Source organism: Canis lupus, chromosome 32 (genome assembly GCF_011100685.1).
Source record: "Canis lupus familiaris isolate Mischka breed German Shepherd chromosome 32, alternate assembly UU_Cfam_GSD_1.0, whole genome shotgun sequence".
NCBI classification, from domain to species: Eukaryota; Metazoa; Chordata; class Mammalia; order Carnivora; family Canidae; genus Canis; species Canis lupus.
The window spans coordinates 39,944,014-39,964,682 of NC_049253.1; the positions used below are offsets into that span (position 1 = coordinate 39,944,014).

At 36.1% G+C, this 20,669-nt stretch overlaps 1 protein-coding gene across 2 annotated transcripts in view; it reads left to right on the forward strand.

The window, feature by feature from the left end:
- G3BP2 (G3BP stress granule assembly factor 2) overlaps positions 1–20,669 on the forward strand; it is a 34,002-nt gene that overhangs the window by 3,607 nt on the left and 9,726 nt on the right. The window contains exons 2-8 of one of the 2 annotated variants that reach the window (XM_038582427.1): positions 12,098–12,216; positions 15,469–15,550; positions 16,337–16,510; positions 17,565–17,655; positions 18,489–18,591; positions 19,100–19,280; positions 20,259–20,357. In XM_038582427.1, the coding sequence (XP_038438355.1) occupies positions 12,122–12,216; positions 15,469–15,550; positions 16,337–16,510; positions 17,565–17,655; positions 18,489–18,591; positions 19,100–19,280; positions 20,259–20,357 (825 nt within the window). In that variant the 5' untranslated portion in view covers positions 12,098–12,121. The remainder of the gene's footprint in view (positions 1–12,097; positions 12,217–15,468; positions 15,551–16,336; positions 16,511–17,564; positions 17,656–18,488; positions 18,592–19,099; positions 19,281–20,258; positions 20,358–20,669) is intronic. The other variant, XM_038582428.1, reaches the window with a different exon arrangement.

A 20,669-nucleotide genomic window follows, 5' to 3' on the forward strand; every position in this document is an offset into this window, starting at 1 on the left:
GTTTTTATAATCTTGCACCTGTAGCTGTTCTTCTAAAGTGGCTGTTCTTAGCCAGGTGTAATGAAAATAACACTAGAAACAGGAGACCTGATTTCAAATCCTCTCTCTTAATTATGAGAGACCTTTTAAACTCTTTTACTTAGGCTCTCTAACCATCAGTTTCCTTTTCTCTGAATGAAGCTAAATATCCTATTTCAAGGAGACAAAGGAGCATGTATGTTACTACTTAAACTTTAAAACGTAATACAAATATATGCTTTTATTTTCATGGCACAGGTAATGCTTCGTCACTTTAAGAGCTTATGAACTTCAAAATATGCCTCCTTAACTTTGGGGCCTGAGGAAAGAAAAGGTTTAATCCACAACTACCTTTCATTTATTTCTACATCTGGTACTTAGATTTTGTTTGTGATGCTTTCATTCAATGATCTGCTGCAGCAAATTAAAGGTTTCTGCTCTAATCTTTAAAAAAAAAAAAAAAAAAACTGCATTGATGTTTTGATTGGTAAAGACCTCTGGAGTACCAGAAAGTTCCGGTTTTAATATGCGGTTAGGTGTTGAGACTGGGAATCCATGGCTCAATGAGAAAAGGCCTGGGCCTGACTAGTGTGACCTCAGCTTTTTGAGTAAGGGGCTCTCGACGGGGAAAAGGAGTGAGTTCCAATAGTAGAGATAAGCCAAGTCCTAGTAAAGCCTTTGGTAACATAATTTCTTTGTGGCAAAGAACTACATCCTGTTACTACTAGAGATCTTATTTTTATAGAAATCAAGATATAGCCCATGTAACTTTACAGTGCTGAAAAAATATTTGTGTAGATTCTTAAAATTTTGTAATTTTCTTTTGGTTTCCTGTGTTTTTTTTTTTTTTTTTTTTTTTTTTTTTTTTTTTTGACATAGTGTCTCAGCTTCTTGGCAGTTTTCATCTTGATTATTTTTTCCAAGCATTGAAATGGCCATCAAAATGTGACATGAAATTACATATCAGTAACTTGGAGTAAGTGAAAGTCCCATCAAGACCATCTACTGAAAAAAAAAAAAAAAAAAAAAAGACCATCTCTTGACCCCGAACTACTTGACTAAAGATGCTGGGTTTTTTGGGGGGGTTTTTTGTTTGTTTGTTTGTTTGTTTTTTTACTTAGGTCTTTTTTTTTTTTTTTTTTAATTTATTCATGAGAGACGGGGGGGGGGGGGGGGGGGGCGGGGCAGAGACACAGGCAGAGGGAGAAGCAGGTTCCCTGCAAGGAGCCTGATGTGGGACTTGATCCTGGGACTGGATCCTGGGTCTCCAGGATCACGTCCTGAGCCACAGGCAGACGCTCAACCACTGAGCCACCCAGGGCTCCCAAAGATGCTGTGGTTATCACTCTTTATAAATTGTGGTGGTCAGGACATTCCTGGCTCCTCAAAGAGTGAATTTTTGATTGTGCATTTTGATACTTCTATGTTTTGGTATACAGCCCCATGTTGTATCTTGTCTTTGTCATCTGCTCTGAGAACTATTTGCTATAGTAGATCTAAAAATTTAATTTCTTTATTATTCATTCTATATGGAGCCTGCTTCTCCCTCTGCCTGATTCTGCCTCTCTCTCTCTCTCTCTCTGTCTCTGTGTATGTAGCTGCTCAATTTAAATTCCAGCATGGTGTTAGTCTGTTTTCCCCATCTCCGCCATCTCAATCCTATCTTCCATTAATTGGTAATATTTAAGCTAACTTAAACTTTAACCATAATTGTTGGTAATGTAAGCATAATGTCACAGATTGCCTTTTGGTTTTACTAGTAGTGATAAATGAATTCTCGTACTTTTGGCCTTTATTCTAGAGTCATTTTTTTCTGAAGTTTATTTCTTTTTATTAATCTCTACATCTGTGTGGGCTCAAACTCACAACCCTCAGGTTAATAGTTGTGCTCTACTGACTGAGCTAGCCAGGCACCCCCAGAGCCATGTTTGATAACCAGTAACATATATCTGTTAGAAGGTTATCAGAAACGAAATGAAAAATTTAAAGTAGGATTTGATGTCATACTGGTGTTATTAAATTGGTATATAGCTTGTGTTTTTGTTTTTCTAGACCCAGAACCTATACTTCTTATTAGTGTTTTTTTTAATGTTTTTTTCCCACAGATGGGGTTTGTAAATTATTCTACAATTTGATTATTACTTTTGTTAACAGTATTTCTTGTCCACATTTATAACTTATTTTCCCCTATTTTTTAAGATTTTATTTTTTTTTTATTTATTCATGAGAGACCCAGTTTGAGAGAGAGGCAGAGACTCGGGCAGAGGGAGAAGCAGCCTCCATGCAGGGAGCCGGATGTGGGACTCAATCCCGGGACTCCAGGATTACGCCCTCTGCCGAAGGCAGACAGATGCTCAAACTGCTGAGCCACTCAGGCGTCCTGCTTTCCCCTATTTTTAAATGTGTGCATGATTTCATATTTTATAGCTTTCCATTTTCCTGTCAATGGACATTTAGACTGCTTTATTTTTCTTTTGTGGCAATGAACAACCTTTATAGATCTTTGTACAATTTGTGTATTTCTTTGTAATGTATCTTAGAAGTGGAATTACTGGTTATATGTGTTCTTTTTGTGTGTGTGTGGTTATGTGTGTTCATTTTTAATTAATTTGCTTAAAACCACAAAATTATATCTCCAAAAGATTGTACCAATTTATGTTTTCACCAACACTGTGGAAGAGCCCATTTTCCCCATATCCTTAACAATACTGTATATTACCAATAATTTTCCTTTATAGATGAGGTGTCAACTTTGAATAAATTGCCTTTTTTGAATTAGATATTCTCACCTTCAGGGTACCATGGTTCCCTTACATTGCAATAAGGGATTCTTCATGAACATTTGTTCATGAAATTATTGGCATGGTGAAATGTGATTGTATTGCTAAATTTAAATTTTGAGGAATAATTTACCACAGTACAAGCCACTCACTCTTCATTTGCAGTTTAATGATTTTAGACAGACATACAGGCATGAAACTATCACCACGATCAAGCTCTAAGATAGTTGTATCACCCCAGAAGTTCTTTCCTGTTTCTTTATCGTCCTTTCTACTTTTACCCTCTGATCTGGTTAATCTATATTTTTGCATTTTACAGAATGTCGTATCAGTAGAATCCTGTTATTACTAACTACTTTAGCTTTCAGTAGTACTTTTTTTTTGCTTTAAGTTATGAGAGGTTTTTTTCCTGGATGCAAGTCCTTTATCATGTGTATTTTACAGATGCTTTTTTTCAGATTGTGGCTTGCCTTTTCACTTTCTAAATGATGACTTTATGAAAGGCTCTATATTTTGATGGAGGTCCAGTTGGCAGGGTGTGTGTGTGTGTGTGTGTGTGTGTCTTAACTAAAATCTTAAGGTTATAAAAGTTTTCTTCTGGAAGCCTAGAGTTTAAGGTTTTACATTTACGTCTGGTTTCGTTTCGTTTCTTTTCTTTTCTTTTTTCTTTTCTTTCTTTCTTCTTTCTTTCTTTCTTTCTTTCTTTCTTTCTTTCTTTCTTTCTTTCTTTCTTTCTTTCTTTCTTTCTTTCTTTCTTTCTTTCTTTCTTTCTTTCTTTCAGATTTTATTTATTCATGAGAGATGGAGAGAGGGAGGTGCAGAGACACAGGCAAAGGAAGAAGCAGACTCCCTACAGGGAGACCAGTGGTGGAACTGGATCCCTGGGTCCCGGGATCATGCCCTGAGCCACTAAGGAATCCCATCTGTGGTCCATTTCAACATAATTTTTATATGCGGGTGCCAAGTATTAGACTTCTTTTTGTTTTTAATGTGTGGATGTCAGGTGGCCCCCAAATCATTTTGTTGAAAAGATGAGATTACTTTGCTACCTTTGAAAAGAAATTGAGTGTATTGTATGAGTCTCTCGTGCTAATTTTGGGGGGCAGAGGATTTCTAAAATTTCTCAAAGTTCTAAAATTACCTTTAAGTTTTGGGGGGGTTTTTTGTTTGTTTTAAAGATTTTATTTATTTATTCATGAAAGAGAGGCAGAGACACAGGCAAAGGGAGAAGCAGGCTCCCTACAGGGAGCCCGGCGTGGGACTCGATCCCGGGACCCCAGGTTCACGTCCTGGGCCAAAGGCAGGTACCAAACCGCTGAGCCACTCAGGGATCCCCTCCTTCAACAGAGTTTTTAATCCTGTTATGTGCACAGCAATGGTGGATGCTGCAAAGAATGTCTTTTGAGCATCTCCTGGAAGCATAACGCTGCCAGGCTTATGCATAGCATTAGCATAGAGGAATCTTCCAAATAGGAGAGGGATGTGCCTGTGCACATGTACATATATTATTGGGATTAAGTGCATTAATAAGAACTGAAGAAGAGATCTATGATACTATGAGAAAGAAATGGTTAATCTTGCCTGATGGACCCTCGCTAGCAAAGCCAGAGGTAAAATTGGAATGAGATCTTGAGGAGGTTTTTGAAGAGTGAAAAGGGGAAGGATTTGGTGGCATGAGGTATTTTTAAGGAGATGGTCTCCCCTAAAAATTTTTCTTTTGGCTTTGGCTTGAGATATACTCAACTTCCTTACTTTCTGCATGTCCAATTTTTATGCCTGTTCCAGTTCTCAAATAGTATATTCTTTGTGATAGGGCTGTAGCAGTTATCACATGATTGTGTTTAGGAATTTTGTCTCCTACTGGACTTTAAATTTCTTTAGGGCAGCAGATCAAGTCCTTTGTGTTCACCATTGTTTTTCCTTGCATAGTTTCTGTTACATATATAGTAGACATTCCTTAACTGTTGGAAGAATTTGTGTTTTCCCACCTATTCACCCATCTTATGTTGAATGAGATCAGACAGTGGCCTAATGAATGAAAACCACAGATTCAGGGAATGACAGTGAGTGGCATATAGTGTTCTTTGAACACAGAATTTGTTATAGAGGTGTGGTAAATTTGCAAAGTTGGTCAAGATCATGAATGTCAGACTGGATTTCTGTGGAGTGCCTTATTCAAATTAAATGCAGGTGTTTGAATTTTGTTGTATTATATACTGCACATGATAAAGACACTTGGAAGATTTGAGGAAGATGTAGAGAGTAAATTCAGTGGGAGTGAAAAGAATGAGACCAATTCCAAGAGACTTTAGAGTTGTCAGGATTTTAGTTTGAAGCTTAAATAAGGAAAGTCACTTAGGACTGAGCATTCTAGCCATAAGGTGGTGGCACCATTAACAGAAATAAGGGAAACATTGGATGGATGCATATATTGGTATCCTATGAGAGCACGAGGGTTAAAGTGTAAAATTTGTGTTCATGGTAGAGATTAGATATACATTTAAAATGGTAGATAGGAGAGCTAAAGCCATTAGACTCTCTGAAATTGCCAGCTTAGAAGACAGAACTTCTTCATTTTGATGAGAAGGAAACTTGCATTATCTTAGAAATATAGAAGCATTAGGAGGAGGTTATCAATAGTGCTAATACAAGTGGAAGACTGAGGAGAGGTCACTGGATTTTTAAGAATTGTTACTTTCCAGAGAATTATATTTAGGGGAGAGCTCAGATTATACTTGAGAGGGGAGGAGAGATGAAGAAGAACAATATGATTTATAAATTTAGGGAACAATATGATTAGTAAAGTGCCATGATAAAGACACAAAGTCTGTGAGAATTCAGAGGAAAGACAGTAGTAATCTATAGAAGAATCAGGGAAGATTTTCAGGGGTATAATCTGGTCCCAAATAAATGCATAGGATTTCAATCATTACAGATAAGGAAGGTATGGAATGAGAAGGGATCAAAGGTCTAGTTCTTGTTTTTTTGGTTTTTTTTTTTTAAGATTTTATTTTTTTAATTTTTATTTATTTATGATAGTCACAGAGAGAGAGAGAGAGGCAGAGACAGGCAGAGGGAGAAGCAGGCTCCATGCACCGGGAGCCCAACGTGGGATTCGATCCAGGGTCTCCAGGATCGCGCCCTGGGCCAAAGGCAGGCGCCAAACCGCTGCGCCACCCAGGGATCCCTAGTTCTTGTTTAATAGACTTAGACTCCTAGTGTTGGAACAACCTAATCTAACATTGCTAGACATGGACTATTTTACTATTTTACTATAATTCTGCTAAATTGTTCGGTAGATCTCTGGAATAAATACCTACAGTGACTGCCTGGCTATGAAGTAGCTCTAATCTGGATATTTTTGCATTATGTTGAACCTAAATCTACCTTTTTGTAATTTGCATTTATTAATGTTCAACCATTATTTAAGTTGTACAAAGTGGAATTGTCAGCTCATTTTCAACATTACATCTATACGGTAGCCTGAGATTGCTTTGTGGGCAGCTCCATTATACTAGTTAGTGATTCACCAAACTTACTTTTAACCCAAAAGTAAACAAAAAAAACCTAAGTATTTAAGTTTTAGTTCAGGAAGAAACCAAAAATTCTTTTGGTTGATAACTGAGTTTTAAGTTATCTTGAAGTTGAAGAAATCGAAGTATATTGTAAAGACGAAGCCCAATGTGACTTACCTTTCTTTCTCTCCACTTCCCTCTCAATGGTATTTAGGAGATTCAGAAAAGATAGTGGTAAATGATTTCCCGTGAAAGCTGAAGACAGTATGCTTCAGGAAATTAAGTCTAGGCAAATGGAGAGGAAGCATTTTGAGAAACAAGAATGAATAAAAGGATGTTGATAAAGATACACGGGAATTCTTTGTGGGATAAAGGTGGAAAGTAGAATGAATGATGATCTCTGAAGTCATTAAATGGGGAAACCAGACTAATCATGTGGGTATCTGGATTAATAAAAAAGACCAATTGTTTTTAATTGAAAGAAAACTAAATTTTACAGTTGTGCATACCAGTTTGACAAATCTCCACAGTTTCAGGTGTTCATGGGAAAAGTAGGGTTTAATTCATGTAATTTTACTTTATCTAAAAAGATGTTAGATTATAATTGCTCTTATCTTTGAAGGTGCTAGAGGCTAACAACCAGCTGAAGAAGATTCTTTTTGTACATAGTATCCTTTAATCTTGGCTGTCTTTGTTGAACTGTATGTATATAGTCTTGTAGGTTTGATCACAGATCACATCTCAGTTTGCAAATGAGGAAATTAAGATCCAAAAAGATCATAACTTTTCATGGCCTTTAAATAGTTAAAAAAATTTTTTCAAAAAAAAAAATTTTTTTTTCTCAGTCTCATGTTTCAGAGGGTTTTTCTGATAACTTTTTTTTTTTTTAGATTTTATTTATTCACGAGAGACAGAGAAGCAGGCTCCATGCTGGGAGCCTGATGTGGGACTGGTTCCCTGGTCTCCAGGATCACACTGTGGGCTGAAGGCGGCACTAAACCGCTGAGCCACCCAGTTTAGGTCTACCCTTCTGATAACTTTTTTAAAAGAATTGGGGGGTGCCTGGGAAGATCATAACTTTTTCATGGCCTTAAATAGTTAAAAATTTTTTTCTCAGTCTCATGTTTCAGAGGGTTTTTAAAAAGAATTGGGGGGTACCTGGGTGGCTCAGTTGGTTTAAGTATCTGCCTTCTGCTCAGGTCATGATCCCAGGGTCCTAGGATCAAGCCCTGCATCCAGCTCCCTATGCAGTGGGGAGCCTTTTTCTCCCTTTGCCCCTCCTTCTGTTCACGCTTTCTCTCTCTCTCAAATAAGTAAAAAAAAAAAAAATTTTAAAGGAATTAGGAAATGGAAGAACCCAAATCCTAGAAATTTCTTACCTAAGAGTTGGGTACTTTACTGAATAATAAAAAGAGCACAATTGTTCTGGTAATCACATTTATTCTGAATGTGTAGTTTGTCTCTTTTGTTTTTCCTCTTGGCCAGATTCTTTATTTTTTTTAAAGATTTTATTTATTTATTTGACAGAGCGCACAAGCAGGGATAGGGACAGAGGAAGCCGGAGCCTGATACATATGGGGCTTGAACCCAGGACCCTAGGATCATGACCTGAGCCCAAGACATCTAGGAGCCCACCTCTTGACCAGAATCTTGTGTACATTGGCTGTGTGTGAATTATAAACACAAATATCATATTACTCAATTTTCCAGGTCTTAATTTCCTATAAGTACCCAAAATACCTGTTGCTGGTTTATCTATAATTTATCCCTAATGCTTCTTTGATGCATACCTTATGTATTGCACTGTAAATTTTCCTACTCTAGGGGAGAAATGGGAAGATGGGCAAGATGGTAGTTTGTGTAGAACAAATAAATTAGTGTGCCATTAATAGATAAATCAGTGAGGATTTTTTTTGTTTTGTTTTTGTCTCTAAAACCTTTATTTTCTGGTTGATACGGTTTATTTCCACCAATTATATTTTAGCCCACTAAATTTTTTTTCTTTTTTTTTTTTATGATTTTTAAAAAAATTCATTTCGGATGGAGAGAGAGTATGAGAGCAGGGGAGAGAGCTAGAAGGAGAGGGAGAAGCAGACTCCCCACTGAGCTAGGAGCCGGACACCAGGCTCAGATCCCAGGACTTGGGATCATGACCTGAGCTGAAGACGACAGACACTTAACCAAATGAGCCGCCCAGGTGCCCCTAGCCTACTAAATTCTGACTCACTTTAAGCCAGAATTATAGTGAAGAAGTAACTGCTTTGTAAGTTATATTTAAGTCAGTATAAATCGAAGCACCATTCTCTGAGTAACTTCTTCATTTCATTTATTATTCCCTGTGGAAGCCTCCCTGAACCTTAAAGTAGACTCTGCCTAGCCTCTGTATAGCTCTTTGTTTAGGCTTTTACTAGATTAGCATTGCCTTACCTCATTCACCATTTGAGGTTCACTTTTCAAGTTAACTCCTTTGAATAATTAATTTATTGAATAATAATCTCATGAAAGTTGCCTTTACTGTGTGTCTCCCTTGTCTGTCTCTCTGTATTGATGATATGACTGTCATGCTTTGGTGGTTGTATATATTATAGATGGTGGGCATTTGAAAGCCTCTCAACCTGGTAAAAATACTCTTCAGTTATTTTGACCTTTCTTTGATATTGATACAGGTATTCAGCACCTTTTTTTTTTTTTTTTTACTTTGGTTATATGTATGTGACAAAAAATAGTAGGTAAATATATCCTTTGTAAATGTGATGGAAGATTTGGGATGAATGACAAAGTGTCATTGTAGAAAATCTGGAGATACGGAGGAGAAAAAAGAAAAACATCGGACTCTACAAATCCATAAACGGTCCCTAATAGCATTTCTATTATTCACCATTTGAACAGAACTATTTTGTTACATAGCTGTTTCACTTAGAGGGTAAGTTAGTATCTTCCCATGTCTTAGTAGTATTTTAGCATCAGTTATAGCATTAAAATATGTATTAATTTTCACATTTTCATTATTTTATAAAATTAATACTAGATAAGTCTACTATTCTTTACACTTTCCCATCATTCAAAGTAAAAATCTATGTTGATTAGCTTTGTTACTTTACATGTAGCAAATGAATTCTTTTATACATTAGGATTTAATCCTTATTGGAATTTTTTAGGTTTGGGGGGAAACTGATGGCACCTGAAATGACACTGTGATTCTGCTTTGTGAATTAATTTTTCTTTTTTTTTTTTTTTAAAGTTGTTTGATTGTGGATGGTACAGAATTCAATGTATAGCAAAGATTGAAGAGCAGACTGGCAGGATTCTAGGCTGGGTTTACTCTGACCTCAAAAACCTTGCTTTGTTTTTTCCTTTTTCAAAGTTCATTTTTTTTTTAATTTTTTTAAATTTTTATTTATTTATGATAGTTACAGAGAGAGAGAGAGGCAGAGACACAGGCAGAGGGAGAAGCAGGCTCCATGCACCGGGAGCCCGATGTGGGATTCGATCCCGGGTCTCCAGGATTGCGCCCTGGGCCAAAGGCAGGCGCCAAACTGCTGCGCCACCCAGGGATCCCTCAAAGTTCATTCTTAAGTGTACAGCAGACCCTAGTAGACCTGCTTCATTCTAGCTATAGGTAGCAACATGTTATGGCAGAGAATCTAGGTGTTTTAAACAGGAAGGAAAGGTTAGGGTCACATCTGATGGAGACACAAGGAACTGCTTACTTTTTGCCAGATTTCTCTATTCCACCTGTGGCCAGGAGACCCTTCCTCATAGCTTTCACCTTAGCTCCTCTAACTTCTTTATTTCTTCTGAAAAGCCTTATCTTTCTCTTCCATCTCCTTGAACTACTTCAAGGGCTTCTTGCCACTGTCTCATCCCTAGACCCTGCCACTGGAAGCACTGAATTAACCTTTTTTTTTTTTTTTTAATTTTTATTTATTTATGATAGTCACAGAGAGAGAGAGGCAGAGACACAGGCGGAGGGAGAAGCAGGCTCCATGCACTGGGAGCCTGATGTGGGATTCGATCCCGGGTCTCCAGGATCGCGCCCTGGGCCAAATGCAGGCGCCAAACCGCTGCGCCACCCAGGGATCCCTGAATTAACCATTTTTGAAAGCATTGAGGCATTATTTAGAATTTTAAACAGATTTGTGGGGTTTGTATACTGTTTCAGGACAGTTATAAAAGGAGAGAAAACCTAATAGAGAATTATGTAAAAGTTGAATTGGGAGTCAGTGGGATTGTATAGAGCCACAGTTTTGCCTGAAGGCTCTTGCCATGGTTTATTTATTTATATGAGAGAGAAAGAGCATGAGTGGGGATGGGGACAGAGGGAGGGGGACAGACTCTCTGCTGAGTGCAGAGCCCAATTTGGGAGTCCATTCCAGGACCCTGAAATCATGACCTGAGCTGAAGTCAAGCACTTAACTTGACTGAGCCACCCACGCGCCCCAAATGATTTTTATTTAAAAACATCATTACAATTGTAATGATTATTGCAGGTTCTATTTGGGTGTAAACGTTTTTGTTTAAAGGAAACCTAGGGGCACCTGGGTGACTCAGTTGGTTAAGCATCCCACTCTTGATTTTGGCTCAGGTCATGATCTCAGGGTTGTGAGATCAAGCCCTATGTTGTGCTCTGGGCTGGGCATGAAGCCTGTTTAGTATTCTTTCTCCCTGTCACCCTCTGCCTTCCCTCTTTAAAAAGAGAGAGAGAGAGACACCTACATTGAGATTTATTTGTTAAGCAGGAATTTTAAAAGTGTATCCCAATTTGCCCAGTAAATACACATAGATACTGTGGATTTTTTTTTTTTTTTTTTAGTACTTTTAAGTGTAATAGGAAAGGATACTTGATTATAAATATATATAAACAAGTAATATTTAACTCTCTCCCCACCCCCCGTTCCATTTCCTAATGTTACAATTTTGACTGTTCTAGGGGCTATAACCATATTTAAGCCATTTACTTTAAATGCTTGTGTTTGTGTATTTTGTGTTTTTTTAAGCCTCCTCCCTGTCAGCATAGACCCTCCCTCCCCCTGCCTTTGTTTTTCTTGACCTTACCTTTGAGATTTTGGCTTAGCAGTACTTTATCATAGCACCTAACCTGATCTATTTTGTATGTACTTGTTTATAATCCATGACTGGTTATAAACTTCTTGAGAGCTAAAGTCTTAATCTTGTTCACCAGGTTGTCCCCTTTATTAAAGAGCACCTGGCAATGTAGTTAGATGCTTATTTAGTTAATGGAAAGAAATATTGGACATATACCAAGTGTAAAAAATACTATTCTCTGAGTACTCAAGCTATTGCTGATTTTTAATGGTAATTTTTATCATTTTGAAAACCGTGAAATAATTTTAAGGAGAATTACAAAAAAGATACAAGTTAGTAGTTTCCAATAATAAGTGTAGTCGCTAGGTGTCCTGACTTGTACCCTCTGCCTAAGTTCCAAAAATAAGCCATTAGAATCCAAGGACATCAATTATAGTCTCCAAAGGAAAAAGGTACTGTGAATAGAAGAGACTTGGTCATGGTGTTCATATTGTGAGGCAGCACTGTAATTTCTTGGGAATAAGAAAAAGAACTGCTGCACCTCGCCTACCCCCCACACCTCTCTTGAGGAATAGAGACAAAGAGACACTGCAGATGTTGGAAGTTACCAATAGTTGTTGGGAATTTATTATTTTGTTGTAAATTGCTTTTTAATGTATTACTTTGCTTTATTCCTGTTTGTATGGCTAAGGAAATTTACTTCCTGAGGGTTTATCATTCTTGTGTTTGCTCCCTTAGCATTTGACATTGTGCAGCAAAGAAATGGTTATGGAGAAGCCCAGTCCGCTGCTTGTAGGGCGGGAGTTTGTGAGGCAATATTATACTTTGCTGAATAAAGCTCCAGAATATTTACACAGGTAAGTTCTAAATGGGTTATTTAGTATTTTTATTTAGTTTTGTTTTCTTGAAAACATATATTTTGTCTTTCCTATTCATGTTCTGATTGTTTCTTTGCAAACCATAACCAATATTTTTTATTTTTATTTTTTTTCATAGCCAATATTTTAACTGTCTAATGGCTAAAACCATTTTTCCCCAAGTTTTTTTAAAAATGAAATCATTGAACACCAATAAAAAATAAATTTATTATTAAAAAAAATAAAATAAAATTTCAGTCATGCAACATGAATTAAAAAAAAAAAATGAAATCAGTGAGTGACTGGGTAGCCCAGTCAGTTAAGTGTCTGGCTCTTGATCTCAGGGTCATGAGTTCAAGCCCTGTTTGGAGCTCCATGCTGGGTGTGGAGCCTACTTTAAAAAAAAGAAAGAAAGAAATCCATGGTAGGAAAAATGCTTCATATTATATCCTGTTAATATAACACATTCATGTCTGTGTACACGTACAGAATTATATCCTTCAGTATTTTGTATTTCATTTAAATAAACCTTGGGCTTGACAACTAATGGCTTCTAGTCTGCAATTTGAAATCACAGTCATAAGTTGTCTTTTTTTAAGTTCCTTATAGCAGTATTAAAAATAGTCATTTAAGTCATTGCAAAATTTTCTTCTGATTGATCTGTAAAATAGTATTCATTGGTAAAACAGCAGTAGGAGCCTTGTATACTATTTTGGCAGTAGTTGGACATATGTAAGCTTATTTTTTCCAGAAGTTGAGGTCAAATTGATACTATGAGTAGTATTTATAATTTTTGTTCTTCCTGTGTATTTTAGCAGGTGGAAGATACGTGAGACTTTTTAAGAATTAGATTTCACATGCATTTGTTGTTGAAAACACCAGCCACATGAGTTAAGGGATAAATCATTGCCACTTCATATGGGAAGAGCTGTTAAAAGGACTTAGGTTCTTTTAGCTAGGTCCTCTTTATAAGTATTCTGGGCATTCTAAAGTTAGATTTTGCAGTGTCTTCTATTAATTCCATAAGGTATTTTCCTGTAACAAATCCCCCTCCTCAAAAAAAGTTCCAAAAAGTGAATAACTATACATTTTTTGAATTATAGAAATAAAAGATAGTCTTGTTGACAGTGTATATAAAGGAGTTTGGGGAGGGAAGAAAGGAATAGGGCCTTTCCTTGTCTGAAATTTAGTCTTTATATAATATAGGTATTAGCATCGTTTGTTTTTTAAACAGGGAGGTTTTGTTCTGTTTTTGTAGTGACAGGCTCTCCACCATTATTTCAAAATAACCTCATAAACTTTTTTTTTTTTTTTTTTTTTTTAAGATTAATTCATTTGAGAGAGGGAGAGAACAAGCAGAGAGGAGGGGCAGAGGGTGAGGAAAAAGCAGAAATCCCCAATGAGCAAGGAGCCTGATAATGATGCTGATGCTAAGTTTGATCTCAGGGACCCTGGGATCATGACCTGAGCCAAAGGCAGATGCTTAATCTTAATCAACTGAGCTGCCCAGTCTCCCCCATAAACTTCTGTTTTATACTTAGCTTATGTAACCAATCTACCTATTAATGAAAATTAGTCTGTAATTTTTCACTTGTTAACAAACTATGATCAGAATCCTTACACATACATCTTTGTGGACGTTTCTTAAGTTCCCAGAAGTAGAATTGTTAAAGGTATAATCATTTCTAAGGCTTTTTTTTACACTTAACAGCCAAATTGTCCTCCAGAAAAATAATAGAAGTTTACATGTTTGCCAGTGGTACATGCGAGAAAATAGTGTAAACTTAAAAAACACAGGTAGTAGTTAGAAACATGGACTCCGTAGCCAGACTGTCTGGGTTCGTGTCTTAGCTACTGCCCTTGGTAAATTAATCTCTTCTGAAGCTCAGTTTGCTCATTTACATAATAGTGCTTATTTCATGATGTTATTAGGGGAGGGGTAAATAAATTAATACATATAATGCTCTGAGAACATTGGTTGGCACAGAGGAAGTCTTTTATGTTTCGTTCACAATAGGAGCTGAGTTCTCTTTATGAAAAAATTAACTTTGCATGTTTGATAATCCTAATTAGAAAGATAGGAGTTCTAATTGTTTTATTTATTTATTTAAGATTTTTTTTTAAGATTATTTATTTATTTATTCATGAGAGACCTAGAGAGAGAGGCACAGGGAGAAGCTGGCTCCATGCAGGGAGCCCAGCGTGGGACTCGATCCCAAGTCCCTAGGATCCCAACCTGGGCCGAAGGCGGCGCTGGACCTCTGGGCCACTGGAGCTGCCCTTAATTTATTATTATTATTTTTTTTAATTTTATTTATTTATTCATAGAGAACACAGAGAGAGGGGGTGGGGGGCAGAGACACAGGCAGAGAAAGAAGCAGGCTCCATGCAGGGAGCCCGACGTGGGACTCGATCCCGGGTCTCCAGGATCACGCCCTGGACCGAAGGCAGCGCTAAACCACAGAGCCACCTGAGCTGCCCTGTTATTATTATTTTTTAAATTATTTATTTATTTATTCATTAGAGAGAGAGGCAGAGACACAGGCAGAGAGAGAAGCAGGCTCTTTGCAGGGCGCCCAATGTGGGACTCGATCCTGGGACCCAGGGATCATGCCCTGAGCTAAAGGCAGATGCTCAACTTCCTGAGCCACCCAGACATCCCTAATTGTTTTAGATAATGCCAGAGAATCATGTACTTAAGAGCAGTATAAAATATTAATGAGATATTAAATACTGAAATAATGTAGATTTTATTTGGTCTCAATTATTTCAATTACTGTAAATCTAAATAAACTGCTTTAAGTTTTTGGAATTAGTAATCACTTGGAATTTTGAATAAAAAGTTAAAGAGCATCTGGTTCCCGAACAAATCTAAGTAACTCTTATCTAAAGAGAAAAACTGATCAATTACTACAGCATCAGTATTTAGAATGTATTTTGAATCTCATTCTTCCACTTCAAAAAGTAGGTGTGATAGGAATCAGAAGAGAATTGCAAGTGATTATTTTCAGTGTGCCAGGCACATTAAGAATTCTCTCATTACTCATTTAATTCTTAGAATAACCCTATGCAGTAACTGTTTTGTTTGATAACCAAGGAAATGGAATTTAAGGACCATAAGTAACTTTATCAATATTATATAACTATTGAGTGACAGAGCCACACATGCAAACTAGGTCTTTTTGTACCAGAACTTTACTGTTTCTTAGGCTTCTCTTGATATTGAATGTTAATCAGTTATTGGCTTTATAGGTTTTATGGCAGGAATTCTTCCTATGTTCATGGTGGAGTAGATGCTAGTGGAAAGCCCCAGGAGGCTGTTTATGGCCAAAATGTAAGTATCAATTTCCTATACATTTTAGATTTTTTTCTTTTTTTGTGTGTTAAGATAATTGAAAGTAGCCTTTTTGTGCTCCTGGATTTCTTCCTGAATGTGATCATTGCTTGTAACTAGAATTTATGTTACAATAATTGTTAAATGAGCTTTCAGTCCTTATAATGTATCCATTGTGTTTGAAACAAGGTGTTAAACTGGGTTGGATACAAAGAAGAAGATGGGATATTATCTATCTTTGATGTATTTTATATAGGAAACAATTGAGGACAGTGTAGTAAATTTATACAGATGTAGGCTAAACCATATGTTACAAGAATGCACAGAAGCATAAGTGCCTTATGACATTACAGAGGATGTGGGACTTTAGCTAGATGGTGAATTATAGAATTTGGCTTTACCATACAAGAGGAAATTAAAAGTAGAAGAAATGGCACCAGCAAACCCAATAAAGTAAAATCAGCTGTGAGGTCAAAGAGTAGTCAGCACAGTTGTGTGAATGATTAAAAACTTAATACAATAGCGGGAGAGAGCTATACAAAGCCCTTATTACTGCTTAATATGGGGTAGCCGTGGTGATCTCTTAATGTCGAACTGTAACATGTTGAAAATGTTGGTTTAGAATATCAACCTGGCAATAAGGTATTATGGTGGGAAAAAATTCAAGTGAGGTAGAAAGATTACATAGTTAAATTTTAGAGTTGTGAGGTAATCAAAGTCTATAGTAATAAGTAATGAAGTATCATAACAGTTTGTATTTCCTCCTTCCTTTTTTTCCTTTTAAAGGATATACACCACAAAGTATTATCTCTGAACTTCAGTGAATGTCATACTAAAATTCGTCATGTGGATGCTCATGCAACCTTGAGTGATGGAGTAGTTGTCCAGGTCATGGGTTTGCTATCTAATAGTGGACAGCCAGAGAGGAAGTTTATGCAAACTTTTGTTCTGGCTCCTGAAGTAAGTTTTCATTTCACTTGATTTTCATTTGTATGATTTTTTGGTTATTCGTTTCTTGAAGTGTCCAGAGTTTCTTCAGGTTATGCATGTAGCTAAATTTGAGAAATTGATATTGGACCTATTGATAAACATTTGACCCTTGAGCAACGCAGGGATTAGGAGCACTAGCCTCCTGTGCAGTTGAAAATCTACATACAACTTCTGGCTTTTCAAAAATTTAACTCTACTGATTGCCTATCATTGACCAGAAACCATACTGATTGTATAAATAGTCATTTAATACATATTATATAGTTTATATGTATTCTATAATTCTACATTGTATTCTTACAATAAAGTAGGCTAGAGAAAGAAAAATATTACATAAAAAAATACATTTACAGTAACTCTCAGAAAAAAATCATGTGTAAGTGGAGTCATGCAGTTCAAACTTGTGTTGTTCAAGGGTCAACTGTAATTTATTTGAGCTTTGTGTGTGTGTATACACTTTGCCTATCTTTTTAATTTCTTTTCACTTTGCCTATTTAGAAGTAAAAGTCTATTGATACAAATAACAATAGATGACTAAGATTACAGGAATAATATAAAATCTTACTTAGTAATTTCTATGTTAAAATGGCAATGTATCATTTGTTAATCAGTCTTGGTTCTCTGTTGAGTAGCCGTTTCTTGAGTTCCAGTATTTGAATGGTCTACAGTATACTTTATATTAATATAGCATGTTCTATTCTAGAAAATTATATGTAGTCTACATTATATTTTATAGTGTTAAAATAGATATTGCGGGTATCTGGGTAGCTCAGTCATTAAGCATCTGCCTTTGGCTTAGATCCTGATCCCAGAGTCCTGGGATTGAGCCCCAATTGGGCTCTCTGCTCAGTGCTGAGCCTGGTTTCCCTCTGCCTGCCTCTGTCTCTCTCTCTCTCTCTCTCACGAATAAACAAAATTAAAAAAAAAAAAAAAAGATTTTGCATGTGCCATGTAATTTGTTCTTTTTATTCATTGTCACGTTTGTGTGTATTTAATGGAATATTTGGATTTCATTTTCCTGTAGGGATCTGTTCCAAATAAGTTTTATGTTCATAATGATATGTTTCGTTATGAAGATGAAGTGTTTGGTGATTCTGAACCAGAACTTGATGAAGGTGAGGTTAAGATAGGCGGCTTCTATTGGTACTCGTTAAGGGCATGAAAAGTATGAAACTTTATTTATTTATTTATTTATTTATTTATTTTAAGTATGAAACTTAAAAAAAAAAAGTATGAAACTTCAAGAAATTTACTGCTATTGTAACTGAGTCAAGCCCCCTTTTCTTCCTTTTGTTAAAAAGAAATGTGTTCATTGTATGAAATTATATAAAAATCAGACATAGAAAGTAAACCAAATTTCATTCTTATCCTTTATATATAATCAAGAATTTTGTTGAGTCATATCCTTAGCAATATATATTTTTGTAAAAATGGAATTGTGGTGGTTCAAAGCTTTTTTCCACTTAATATATCTTTGTTAACTGTCAATTTTTTGGCTATATCATAATTATTTACTATATGTATATTTGGTTTGATTATACTATTGAATAGATGGGACATAGGAAACTGAGTTATGGTTTAATATCATTTATTTCCTGCCCTTTTCTAATTTTTAGATATTTTTTTAAAAATAGGGACACCTGGGTGGCTCAGTCAGTTAAGTATCGACTCTTGATCTTGGCTCAGGTCATGATCTCATGATCATGAGTTCGACTCTGTGTTGGGCTCCACGTTGGGTGTAGAACCTACATAAAAAAATAATAAAAATGGAGTAAATACCAAAATTCATCTTGCTTGCTCTTTAATTGTTAAGAGAACAGAGAATGCTGCATTTGAGCACCTTAGTGAGAAATAGGTCAATTTTTAAAACTTACCACTTAAACATTAAAAGTATGCATATGAAATTGTTGAGCCTCTTGAAAAAGAAATGTGTGTTATGTATTGTCAGAATCAGAAGATGAGGTAGAAGAGGAACAAGAAGAAAGGCAACCATCTCCAGAACCTGTGCAAGAAAATGCTGATAGTGGTTACTATGAAGCTCACCCCGTGGCGTAAGAATAGTGTTTGCAAGGCCAGATTTGGTCTAAACTATAATGTAGTTGCAAGGTGGTTTTTGTTACTGGAATTACTATTAGAAGTAAATTTTTGATAAAGGTATCAGGCCAGTATTTGAGTACTTTATATATATATATGTAAGAAATTTTAGAAAGAGTTGTTTTATTTACATAACAAATCGAATATGGTTTTGCCCAAAACAGTGTTTACTTACTGATAAGAATAGTTAGGAATACACAGAGCATTTCATTTTTATAAAAACGAGGTTTATTTATAGTTAGTATTCAAGTAAATATTTTTAGTAATTTAACAATCCCATTTTAAAATGGCAGGGTTAAAGAAATGCTGCTTAAGACTATTATTCCCTTCTGCCTTCTTATTGGACTTCTGCTTCAAATCAGCTTATTACCAGTTATGGCCATTAGATTAGAGAAATATTACATTGTTTTATTACAACTGATCATTTCGCTCATACTGAAAAATGAACAAAATATTTTATTTTAGTAATGGCATAGAGGAGCCTTTGGAAGAATCCTCTCATGAACCTGAACCTGAGCCAGACTCTGAAACAAAGACTGAAGAACTAAAGCCACAAGTAGAGGAGAAGAACTTAGAAGAGTTAGAGGAGAAGTCTACTTCTCCTCCTCCTGCAGAACCTGTTTCTCTGCCACAGGAACCACCAAAGGTTAGATCAAAGGAAGTCTTTAGGCCTATAACAGCACACTTTCACATTTGGTGCCATTGATGAAGCATGACCTTTGTTCTCTTATGTTAAATGGTTTAATATAGTAAACTGTGCTTTTTAATGTTTATGGGAGCTGTGGGGTTTTTGTAATCCTGAGGGAATTTCTTTGTATTCATGCCCCGCAACCCCCCAAAATACCCCTGAGAGTGAAACTTATGATTGATCCTTGTCTGTATGCAGTGTTTATTTAGTCTCTTACATGAAATTATTTGAGTCCATGTATAAAGCTGAGAGTTGCTCTTCCATTCTGTATAAGTCCTCTATGCACGGATGCAACTGGAGTCATGAAGTTGCCCAACTTAAACAAGTTGGGCTATTAAAAGAAGAGATACATGTTATTTCTGGTTAAAATGGGAGCAATTTCCTTACTACACCTATTAAACTGTCTTGGAAAGATACGTGACACCCATAGTGTATCATTTAAGCCTACCTAAAACATCTTTTATCTTTCTGTAAAGTAGGTTAAAATATATATGGGTAGTGAGAGGAGATTCCTTGTTTAATTTGTGAATGTCTGTTAAAGTTCCAGTGAGTACTCTTCTTTCCTATCCTTCCCCTCAACACCATCACACACCTTACTTTCCCCCAAAAGGGGAAAGAAATTGGTTCTATTAGGTTCTTATTTTTCTAGCATGTGTAGTTAGTGGTTTTGTTTGCCATTGATCATCTCCTTAGAGCATATAGGAACTTGCTTGTGGATTTATTTAGTAGTTCAGACAAAACAAATAATCTTGCAAAATGAGATTTTGAAAGCTGGCACATAGACTGGCATGTGTGTGTGTGCCTTTCCTTTGAGGAGTCCTCCAATATAGAACAATAGTTTAGAAATGAAAAGAAAATATATATTTGGAAGTTTCCCTATAGGAATGTTGGTGGTTTTCCATGATTAGTAGTCTAGGTTTGTTGCATTTCCTGCAGGCTTTCTCCTGGGCTTCAGTGACCAGTAAAAACCTGCCTCCTAGTGGTACTGTTTCTTCCTCTGGAATTCCACCCCATGTTAAAGCACCAGTCTCACAGGTAACCAATCTGTGAACACATTGGATTGTATCCTTGTTACATTGCCAATTGCTTATCTTTTTTTATACTTCTTTAAATGAGTCAATCAAATTATGGATTAAATATACAAAAAAATTGTATTAAATGTCAGTGCACCCACTTTAAATGCCAAATCTCTATCATCATTTGGGGTTTGGGTGTGAAATACACATTAAGTTGGTTTTACTGATAGAGTCATTTAAAAGGCTTCTTAAAATAACAAAAAAAATGTTCCTTTTAAAGTTCTAAAATTCATAGCAAAAATATTCTAGGGAAGAAATTTGGAAAGGCACA